Genomic DNA, 11,457 nt, shown 5'->3' on the forward strand with positions numbered 1-11,457 from the left:
GCCAGAATGCCTGCCAAGAGGAATAAAGCATCATAGGTTTTTCTTACAGTTGAAAGGCATAATGAATTTACTTTAAACTAAAGTTTTCTTTAAATATAGTGCCATTATATATATATATCTGTTGTAATAAGGTGCTATATAAATAAAGTAAATTAAAATTTATTCCTGAAATTGATCCAAATAAGAGCAAAGGCTATTGACCTCGGCCATGCTGAAAATATGCTTCTTCCTGTTTTAGATTGTGTGTTTTTTGTGCAACCCCGTCGTTTGTTTTTAGATCTAGAATAGAGATTGAGAAGAAGGACGGCGCAGGGGCACGTACACGTCGTCATCTTGCGGCGTTACCATGGACGACTTGCCGCAAAACTGAGCTGCGCTGAGTCAATCATTTACGGTAAACCAACAATTTGTCAAGTCATTATGACTTGTACCGCTGGGTTCCCGTCATTTTGCCGGCACACGACGTGGGCGGAAATTGGACACGACACATAATCCGTTTCACATGCAAAACTACTCAAGTTCCGGCTGTACGAGAAACGTCAGTAATGTGCACGATAACGAAGAACTGCTAATAAATAAATACAATTTCTTTATTTGATAAAGTCAGCCAATTTGATGAAAAAAGAAAGAAATGGAGAGTTTTAGCCTAGTTTTTAATTCTCTGTGGCCTATCCCGTGTCAGCGCTGAGATGGGATTTGATTGTTCGTTTCCCTTTTTAGCCGACACCACCTTTATACTAATATACTATTTAGATACAAACTCCATCACTTCTGGCTGGACCTTGCGCCGGTGAACCAGAAAGGAGCAGCCTTAGTACTGGTGCTGCTCCTTCTTACGTCTCCAAGTATATAAAACTGAATTCATTCATTTCCATTCATGTTCATACACCATTTATAATAGTTTTCAGAATAAAAGTAATCGTACGATGATTTAATTTACAATTTTAAAAAAAAGCATAGATAGAAATCGACATAAAATGAAAATACAATTTATTATATTACAAAGTTTCAATTTGGCTTAATTACGGCGGAAAACTGCATTTTGCATCGGTTATTGAGCTAAAGACTTTTATTTTGCCAACTGTCTAAACTGACTTCCGCTACTGCTTAGACTAGCTTGTCCGAGGCTTTAAAAGACCTGGGGACGTTCGCTGTAACGAAGGTGTTTTTCCAAACCCCGAGGCTAGCTATTTCCGTCGAGGCACACATCAAAAGGCAGTTATCATGGTCCGGGAAGTGAAGGATTTAGTAAGTACTTATTTTGTCGGGCAGGGTCCCGATTTTACAGCTTTAATTTCCATCATGTTTTGCCATTATTACTTTGGGGTTTAGGTAGGACAGAAACGCCTCCATGCTTTTTGCCCCGGCGCCTCTTTTACAGCCCTTGAGTTATCATGATGCTTGAGCCATTATCCGGGCCTGTCTGTTTGGAGTTCATTTAGCTACGTTTATACACGAGATCTGTAGCTGTTAATGGCTTATAAACCCGCCACCGTGGTCCCAGCAGGCTACACGAGGCTGACTGGGTCATCGTGCGCCAGGCTGCTGTAGCCCTCGCCGCTGGTATGAAGTTGGCTTCCGATTCACAGCGCTTGAATCCCGTGGTTCGCAAAAGGGCTGCTATCTCATTGTATTCTTATTTATTTAAACATTGCGTGCCTTTGTTTTCTTTTTAATTAAATCCACTTTAACATCGAACTAAATCGACCAGGTTCTGTATTCTTATAATGTAAATATATACGTTTAAAGTAGACAATGCTATATTAGAGGCGGCCATAGAGTTGAGTGATCAAGCTTTTACTTGTATAAATATTCTATCTAGTTATTGAAGCGGAATATAAGGGAATTTGGAGGCTACAATTAGCAGAATTAGTCCTTTACTTGGCTGCCAAACGAGAAGCCAGTTCCGCGCCGTCTTAGCCCCTAGCTGGTACACCTCCGCTGTCAACATGTGCTCACAAGTAGTGCTTGGACTGTGTGCCCGTCTGGTGTACTTGCTAGAATCATTTGTACACAAAAAGTAAATAAAGTTCAGGAGCAGACTAAACTCAAAAGTTGGGAGCTTGTGGAGCAGTTAAACGTTAGGCTACGCCGCCATTCACAGCAGGCCCAGGACGAAGGGTGGAGACACTGATGGTACTTCAACATCTGAATATTTAAAAAAAACAATGCAGCTATCCGATATGGAGACGGTAGCAGAATTGTGACTCGATGATCTGTCTGTTTAGCACAGCATCCAACCACAACGACCCGAAAATGACGACAGTTATTAATTTCAGCGGATGGATGGATGGATATTTTTGAATCGTGGGACTGAGCACAGTGACAAAAGATGTAGAAGAAATGTAGATCTCTACTTTTAAAAACAGGCGAAAGGCTTAAAAAAAGGGGGGGGGGGGGGGGGGGGGATCCTGAAAAATTAAAATTCTCCCCAAACTGTTGTGCCTTGCCAAACTTTATACCCTTAGCATCAGCACAGGCAAGGGCATGCCAAAAATAAGAAACAACACAACCCAAGTTTAAAAATGTTCTGTGTGTAATCTGTTTCACAGGCAGACTTTGAGTCCATCCTGAAGGGGGCTGGAAACAAGCTGGTGGTGGTGGACTTCACAGCTACGTGGTGCGGTCCCTGCAAACAAATTGGCCCACAGTTTGTTGTAAGTGGATGGGTTTTGAATCTGAGTGTTTGTTTAAATGCAAACTTTGCGTGCAGCATTAGGGCGGCCATTGTAAAGTGAAACTATGGTAGCAAGCAGCTCTGAACCAAATGTTTTGGATCATTGCCCTCAGCGGCTCAAAGGGTGTGGCATCTGTTTGGAGAGGAAGCTTGTTGCTGTGGCAACCTTTTGTTTTGCTTTTCCCCACCTTGAAGGGAAATGCTACACAGGAATACATGACTACTTTGACTAAAGTTGATACCTTTTCATGGATAAACATGTATTTAATAACTTGTGTTGGATACCAAAATACTTTTACTTAAAAAAAAATTCTTTGCACATTTTTCATTTTTAATATTCAACTGGCTTTCTTCCAGGCACTGTCGGAGCAGGCTGAAAACAAGGACGTGGTTTTCTTGAAAGTGGACGTAGATGAGGCTGAAGTAAGTCTCCTTTTTATTTCTTAATCATTGTTGATTTTAATATCACATCATCCAAAGTCCTTTATGAAACTAATAGTTGAAATTTAATTTAATTGAAATTTATACAAACAAATTAATTTACAAAAAAAGATTCAGGTTATCATAAAATGCCGTGTAGGAAAAATGCCTTCAATAATTAGCAGCCCTGATTTTTATTATTATTTTTTTTTAAATTTTTTTAAGGACTTGTGGTAACCCCATAAAATGTATATTTTCTTATTTTGTCAGGATGTGAGCAGTCAGTGCAAAATTTCGTGCATGCCTACATTCCACTTCTACAAGAATGGCGAGAAGGTGAGTCCAAACACTCATTTGTAAGATGTTTCTTTTCTAAAATGTGTCCTCCTCCCTATTGGAGGAACACTAGTCGTCTGTAATTTCAGAGATCAGGATCCCGAAAAGTTACAAACACGTTTTTGTTAGAATATTTGCTCTGCATGGTTCTTACATATTTGACAAGTTCAGTTTAAGAGGAGACGCATGCTGTGGGTTGGTTGGGGGAACTGTTCTGGTTTTGTTGTTTAGTCTGTTTCATCTGACCATTTTGGTGCAACAGCTTTCTACATGCATGTCCACAATGACTCTGGTGAAAAAACAATGATGGTTGGGGTTTCTCTAGAGCTCAAACTCTCAGACTGAAGTGTGATATTATATGCTGCTCTTTAAAGTGAGACTACAGAATCATGGTCACAAGGATGAGATTTTAACTTCTTCCCCCCCCCCCCCCCTACACAGAGTAAAGATTTACTATTGAAACCATTTTAAGGCATCTGTAATTAATGTAAAATAATTCAGTTCAGCTATTGTAATTGCAGTTTGTAAATTCTCAGATACATGTTCCAAACCCTCACAAAGAGGAATGACAAAAACTGTCGGCACTATGAATCATATTCACTCGTGGGTTAAACTTGACTTGTTTTAAATTGCATCTCATTTTATTTTATGGAGGAAGTGGAACAGACTCTGACATTAGCTTTTTGACGCCACCCAGTGGCGCGTTTGTTCGAAATGTCGCATTCATTGAAGTTACCACGTTTTTAGTTTGTTTTTTTTAAACCAGTTGGTCTGCGGTCACTCAGCAGGTGTGACCCCCCCTCTAGTCTTTTATTAGTGAAAAGCTGCACTATATAATAAGAACCACAGAATCAAACACTGAGAGGCTCAAACAATAAATGAATGAGCTCTAATGGTTTGACTCTCTGGTGGCTGAAAAGCAAACCGGTTCTTTTACTGAACAAAAGAACTGGAACCAGAATAGCGCCGTCATCCAGGCTTTAGATCAGTTTGAGACGTGTTAAATGATAAAACAAGATCACGAAGTATCTTGCTTTATCATATTCCATCTCCAAATGTAGGAGACGGAATATGTCACCATTATGCGTGGTAACTCTCGTTTTCTGTGTTTCAGGTGTTCGAGTTCTCTGGAGCCAACCTGGCGACACTAAAGTCCAAACTTGAAGAGCTGAGATAGACGCTGAAATCCTGCTGACCAATCCACACACGACCACCCTACACAAAGCCTCCAGAAGAAGCTGTTACCCTCTAAACACATCTGAAAGGATTCCCTTTTAAATTTCATGTAACCATAATGTCCGCTGTCCCATTTCAGCAATAACTTATGTTCCACCGTTTATGTAATGACCCTGTGGTCCCGTTTAATTCAGTGTGTCTCGACTGTCTTTAGACTGAGCTTCAGCTAGATTCCAAAAATGACTGACTAAACATGTCTGTATGTTTCAAAAAAAGGTGGATTTAATAAACAGTGAATCCAAAAAGATTTTTTTTTGCAGTTTTTCCTTTAAAGTAGAAACACTAGCTGACAGAGATGTGAACAAGACTGAATGCTACAGAGCGGTGGATTCATGCTGACGGGAAAGGAAAGTGCCTTCAAGCTTTTTTGTATGGTTTTGAACTTTTAGATTTTAAGTTGGTTTCAAAGAAGGAAACACTAGTCCTCTAGATCATCTGTTATTTTAGTGTAGGAGACATAATTGCAAATTTAATAGAAATTGCCTATCTTTTTAATATGCAGTGCTCTGCTTAGAGGTCTTGTATTTTTTTGTTTGTTTTGTTGTTTCTGGTGTGAGGCCCTTACACCTGCTATTGCAAAATCACTATGGTCACTTAGGATTCATGAAATATATAGGTATATATAAGTATTCATATCCCTCGTAACTTTTTTACTTTGCAACCACAAATTTGTAACCAAAAATTTTTGGTAACAAAACTGAAGTAAAAGGATGTATGGTTTAAAAATGTCTTATAAAAAAAAAGTAGAAAAGTGTCAGTACTTTTCAGTTACAGCTATAAGTCTATTTTAATTTTGTATTGTAGCTGCTGTAGGATTAAATCAGCAAATGGGAATGTCTAATATTTAGGTCTGAGCTCTAACTAGGCTGTATAGGAATATAGGAACAAAGAATTGTATGCATGTTACATTTACAGCAGGGTAGTTAGTTATCTGAGCTAAGTAGATAACATTTACTGGGTGAAGTGGATAACATTTTCAAACGTTGATATCGAAGATATATAACTAACCAATCAATCTATTAACCAATCAATCACCAGGCAACTCGGTTAAAACGTGTGTGTCCCCCACGCACTGGGTTTCAGACCATAATGCCCAAAACAGACATATAACTGACCAGAAATCAGTTTTCTTATCTCTCCAGCTACTTGTAAACAATATGTGACCCGACTGAAACGAGTCGTAATCTTTGATTGGCGTGTTAAACTCGTCAGCGTAACAAAATGGACCTGAGAACCTATCAGATCAGGGGCGGTCACAAGAGTGGCCAATCAGATTGGCAGCAGTTCCCTCCTCCCCTTGGCCAACACCTTGTCAGGTAGCATACCTGTGCATACCTGTGGATGCAGCCTACTGTGGCAAGCTGTTTTATCATTTAATAGACTGGATTAGTATTTCAGATATCTGTAAATCAATTCTTCCCAGTAAAAATGAACAATTGAATTATCTACAATATGATTATTTTACAGCTTTCTTAAAGTAATTCTCCCTAGAACAAATGACATTACATTTCCCATCCATGTGTATTGTGTTAGTAGCAAAACACATTCACAAATATGTTATCTGGAATAACCATAGATAGATGAAATTAAGTTTTTACACGGAAAGACTAATTTCAGATAGTTATGATTCAATTATTACTTGTAATGACTGTTTCTATATAGATTAAATAGGAAACATTTTACGTTTTGTGTTTCTTCTTCTCTGCAGGACCACTTCCTGTGTTAATACACAATGGTACTAGAGAAAATGGCTATTTCAAATTAGATCTGCTTAAATTAATGTTTTAGATGTTTCAGATTAATGCTTAATGTATATACCGTCATGTACATACATGGTAAGGTTTGCCTAATCCTTTGTTAACAGTGTCCAACAAAGCATGAAAATAGAAAATTGGAAAATTTCAAACAGATGGGTTTAAATAAGTTTATACTTCTACCCACTCCTTTGAACATTCGTTATTTATTGTGTTGCTGTCGTTTTTTTGTAATTTGTAACGTTCAATGAATTTACACTTGAAATAAGACAAAACTAGCTGTGTGTGACTTTTAAAGCAAGAAATATGAACTTGTTTTAAGTCAATAAATCCTTAATATTAATGAAAAAGTTCCTGTTCCAATGACAGATTATTTCACTTATAACATGGGGAAAATGTCTTGTTAAAAATGAAATAACACCTGACCACTACCTCACCTCCTTTGGTTTTTAGGGATTTTGAGACATCTCACACTTATCTCTTGCTTGTGCAACTGTATTCATGAATAACACCTCTAGTAGTAATAATATTCATGTTAATAGCATTAATTTGTATTTTGTCTGTTAATAATACCATAATAAATTATGTTATTGCAGTCTAATATAAGAGTTCCAGAGAGGAGCTGTTGTTGATTAAATGCTAAAATAGCTTGCCATAACCTCTGAGTTTAGACACAACTTTAAGGTGTGTACAAATGACTCAGGGTTTTCTGCACTTTAAAATGTTGCTATACAGGTATTCTGTACCTTACAGCAGTCAGTTCCCAGTGGTTGCCTGGCGTCTCTGAACAGTAATCATGGTTAAATTTGTGAAATCTTTGGTAAGTTTATAATTTTTTATGTTTATGACACTGTTTGCAACTTTCACCTTTCAGTCAAGGATTTTTGACTAATTTATAAAGATTCCAGTACCTCTGCCCTTCCTGTTCTTACTAAAAACTGGTTTCTGGGCCTCTCTCTCTCAGGCTATCAAAAGTTATAATTTCGGTAAACTTGGAACTCTTCAAATCAACTACCATGTGATTTGAAATGACCTGTGGTCTTGTTTGACCTGGTCAAGTTTGTTCATACTAAGATGTTTCCTTCACGTTTGTGTCACATTAAGTCAAGTTGTGTAAGCCGAGCACAAGTATTTCAACCTGATACGGTCTTGGCACGACGTTCCGGGGGTCCGCGGCAGATGTCACGGTTGGACAGCAGGGTTTGCCGAGTCGCCTCAGACCGTCGGTCCCCGAAACCAAAACACCTCATAAAAGCAGACAGGATCCAATGGACCCCGTCTGTTAAGGATTTTAAATATGTTGTTGCGTGTGCTTTCTGATTTGTAGGAAGAGTTCAACAACATCCTGTCTCAAGCAGGAAACAAACTGGTGGTGGTGGACTTCACAGCTTCGTGGTGTGGTCCCTGCAAAATGATAGGTCCAGTATTTGAAGTAAGTAGATGTTTGGGACTCAGAAGGTTAGCAGAAAGTGAAAAACATTTTTGTATTACCCCTACAAAAGAAGCAAATTCTGGCATGATCCATTTAGATAACCTGAAAAAAATCAAACGTTCAACCAGTTTAGACAATATCTTCTGTTGTTGCTCTTGCAGTAATTTGCTGCATGTAATTATTTCTAAGTTACAATCTATTCTTTTGTAGAATCTGGCAGCGGATCCTGCAAACGAAAATGTGATTTTCTTCAAGGTGGATGTGGATGAAGCTTCAGTAAGTATCCTTTTCCATATTGTTTGTCTAACAAACACCATAACAAGGCATTTTATAGGATCTTGAATCCAGATGCAAAGAAAATGATTCCAATAAATTATGCTTGAAAATGTCAGGATTTGGTTTGTGGCTAAATGTTATAGTTAATAAAAAAAAAAAATTGTGACAGGAAATCAGTGGATAAAATTCTTCTCAAGTGTTTGCTTCTGTACTGCCAAATAAATTGCTGATTTTATTACAAAATCAGTAAACGAGCTCTAATTTAAGATTTTCTGGCTGTGGCCTGTATTGATGGCAGTGTGAATAGTACACTCCCGTCTTATACTCGTCTGACAGCTTGTATGTTATGTTAAATCCATAACATACAAATGCAAATGGACCCACCTTATTGTATGGACAAACATTACAGTGTTTGTCCAGTATTTGAGTCTGTGGGATGTCTCTAATTCATATTTTGACCTGATGGTTTATTCTTCAGTTTCTGATAAGCTGAAGTTGAACCCATTTCTCAAGTTTCAGCTGATCGGTCCATTAATTGTTTGAAATTCTTTATTTGTTTTCAGGATGTGGCCGGGAATTGCGGAATCAGGGCCATGCCTACATTCCAATTCTACAAAGATAGAAAGATGGTAAGTACAAGCACTCAGTGAAGACTACGTCACAAGGGATTTAGGGTCACATTCACACAAAGTACAAACATGTTGTTCCAGATGCTAAAATCTAACATGCTTTGTCTGAATTTTTTTGTCAAGATATCAGTTAAATCCTCCCAACTTTACTGGAACCACAACCAAATCCGATCAGCAGGTTAGAAATTTAGCTAGATTAAGAGCCTGGGTGGAAATCTTTAGGTACATCACAGTTTCACAACTAGGTTGGCAGCTAAATGCTATTCCCCATGATTCATTCATTCATTTTCCCTAAGTGATAAACATGGGAAACTCAACCAAGCAGGTGGTCTGTATGATATTTCACAAAGCTTCAAAATGATACAAATGAGGACAGCAAAAAATATTTTCTGGTGTGTTTTCCACAGAAAATCCATCTAAAAGCAGATGAGCATATTCTCTTCAGTTCATCTTCCTTTATCTTAGTTTCTCCAGTTTTAAATGACTGACAGGTTTAATAAACTCTGACTAAAGGTAGAGGAGTTTGTTGACTGATCCTGTTTGAGTTTTACTTAAGAGGAAAGCCACATTTCATTACATTGATCTACACTGCAAATATCCCCCTTTCAAAAACAAGAGAAAAAGTACAAAAATAGGGTATAATTTTCTAAAAATAAGAAATAGTATCTGCCAACAGAACAAGAAAATTTATCTTGTCAAAATTTTCCAAAACAAGAAAAAATAACTAACAAGATGAACCTACAGATATCTTAAAATGTGTGTATTTTTACTTAAAACAAGCCAATTTTACTTGTACAAGTAAGATATATTATCTTATTTTAAGAAAAATATTCTCAAGTAAAGAAAATGTTTCTTGATATTGAATTTCTTGAAACATCTAAAACACTACTTTTATCGTTACAACAGATTAAAATATATATTTTGCAATACATATATTTTAAATATATATATCGCATATTCTACTCAAGGTTCTTACGCTAAGGCAAACATCCAAAAATTGTTCCTGTCAATACTGGAACAAGAGATGTTATCGGCTTGTTGGAATGAAGACATGCGGTCAATTACTTTTCACTTCATTATTATGTTTAAGTTTCACATAAACACAACAAAACATGACTAGTGGTCAGCATTTAAAGGCTGGATGGGCATCTGATTCCGAAACAATCCGGTAAAAGGACAGAACAATGAAGATCTAAGTCATCTGCTGCACTCAGAAGATGCAATTAGAATCAAGCAAACCAAATTGTCCATTGCACGAAAATCTTGGGATTAGACGTCAACAATATTAATATAGGAGCTTACTCTGCAATGAACTTCTTCCAATCAGCCATGGCCTTTTATATCTGGAAGTCTTGTCTCATTTATCCATGGCGTTCTCCAGACATCTGCCAGCAGCACAGAAAGGAGTGGCCACACACACACGTGCTGAAAGGTGTAGCAGCAGGTGTAGTGATGTACATCACACTATCAGTCCTCCTTTCAGAAAATCAGGACAGGCCCGGTTCCAATGGCTGGTAGGGAGTTGAAAAGTGGTCTTGTTTGACTGAAGCTCTTGGGTCATCTGCTAATTGGAACACAGACAGAAAAACAATCACAAAACAAACCACGTTTTAGGGACTGTAATCAGTGTAATGATGAATAAGTATCATAAATTTCTTATCTCAAGAATGTGAAGGACAGCATCACTCGCGACTCCCTAAGTTTCTTGTAGATGGTGCAATACGTGATGGAGACGCGTCTGCCGAAGGCTTCACCATGGCAATGGCTTGGATTACTTGAAAAATAAAAACTCTTATTTTACTTCACTACTACTTCACTGACATTTTTGCCGCTTTCCCATTTGGATTGTACGGTGTCATAGAAGGGATGACAAACATGGTAAACAAAATATTGTTCAAACTATTAGTAACTTACAAAGTGAGTATTTGAAATATAAACCAAAAATTAAAATAGTAACCATGACATTGAGCTAATCAATGTAGCTGATTCTAGCCTCATTGTGTGAAATACCAGCCATTTCAAGTCGCACACGTTAATAGAAATGTCATATCACATCAGTATCAGGTCCCACATCTTTTGATTGAGCCATCTGACCATGGAGGATCAAATTAAGGAAGGTCCATAGCAGATGAAAACATTGTCTTTGTACATTTACAAAAATGCAGCTAGCGATAATATTTTCTAATTTTCTTGACTTTTTGTTCACTTTCAAACAACTAATCGTGATAAAGCTTTTCATTTACTGTGATAACAGCCCAACGCTTTCAGAGCTTCAGGATCTGGATGAGTGAATGTGAGACATTAAATTAAATGTGTACCATCCTGCTGCTGAATTTAGATTTAAGTTCACTAATCTGCGAGCAGCTCTTAAAATGTTCTAAAGCTCCCAACTTCACTGAGTCCAGGGAATTTTTATTCATTTCTAATTACTTATTTTCAGCAACCAAGAAGAGACATGAAAATACTGGAGACGATGGAGGTGTGTCGTTTCATGGATGGTAAAAGTTCTTCTTTTCTGTCTTTCAGGTGGATGAATTTTCTGGTGCTGACAAGAAAAAACTAGAAGACAAAATCAAAGCGCTGAGGCAGTAGTCCTGCTGATCAGTCCAAACACGACCACACTGCGCTGTTTCCTTCAGTGTTTATATGGATCGTCTGTAATAATGGGCTACAAATATATTTGAATCTGATTAGTGA

General features: G+C 37.6%; 2 protein-coding genes across 2 annotated transcripts; both read left to right on the top strand.

Annotated features, from left to right (window-relative positions):
- Positions 1-1,114: 1,114 nt before the first annotated feature.
- LOC102229876 (thioredoxin-like) lies at positions 1,115-4,916 on the top strand. The gene is made up of 5 exons (XM_005807223.2): positions 1,115-1,248; positions 2,553-2,657; positions 3,035-3,100; positions 3,368-3,433; positions 4,548-4,916. The coding sequence occupies exons 1-5, from the start codon at positions 1,225-1,227 to the stop codon at positions 4,608-4,610; spliced, it is 324 nt and encodes a 107-aa protein (XP_005807280.1). The 5' UTR covers positions 1,115-1,224; the 3' UTR covers positions 4,611-4,916.
- Positions 4,917-7,136: 2,220 nt separating this feature from the next.
- LOC102230139 (thioredoxin-like) lies at positions 7,137-11,457 on the top strand. The gene is made up of 5 exons (XM_005807224.3): positions 7,137-7,243; positions 7,751-7,855; positions 8,066-8,131; positions 8,695-8,760; positions 11,287-11,457. Exons 1-5 carry the CDS (start codon positions 7,220-7,222, stop codon positions 11,350-11,352), a joined length of 327 nt encoding a protein of 108 aa, XP_005807281.1. The 5' UTR covers positions 7,137-7,219; the 3' UTR covers positions 11,353-11,457.

The sequence above is a fragment of the Xiphophorus maculatus genome, chromosome 14, assembly GCF_002775205.1.
Source record: "Xiphophorus maculatus strain JP 163 A chromosome 14, X_maculatus-5.0-male, whole genome shotgun sequence".
NCBI classification, from domain to species: Eukaryota; Metazoa; Chordata; class Actinopteri; order Cyprinodontiformes; family Poeciliidae; genus Xiphophorus; species Xiphophorus maculatus.

Bases quoted from the DNA above. Each gene is read 5' to 3' on its own strand.
- LOC102229876 (XM_005807223.2), top strand. From the start codon at position 1,225: ATGGTCCGGGAAGTGAAGGATTTA. The intron at 1,249-2,552 runs GTAAGTACTTAT...TCTGTTTCACAG, and splicing joins TCCGGGAAGTGAAGGATTTA to GCAGACTTTGAGTCCATCCT. The intron at 3,434-4,547 runs GTGAGTCCAAAC...TCTGTGTTTCAG, and splicing joins TCTACAAGAATGGCGAGAAG to GTGTTCGAGTTCTCTGGAGC.
- LOC102230139 (XM_005807224.3), top strand. From the start codon at position 7,220: ATGGTTAAATTTGTGAAATCTTTG. The intron at 7,856-8,065 runs GTAAGTAGATGT...ATTCTTTTGTAG, and splicing joins TGATAGGTCCAGTATTTGAA to AATCTGGCAGCGGATCCTGC. The intron at 8,761-11,286 runs GTAAGTACAAGC...TCTGTCTTTCAG, and splicing joins TCTACAAAGATAGAAAGATG to GTGGATGAATTTTCTGGTGC.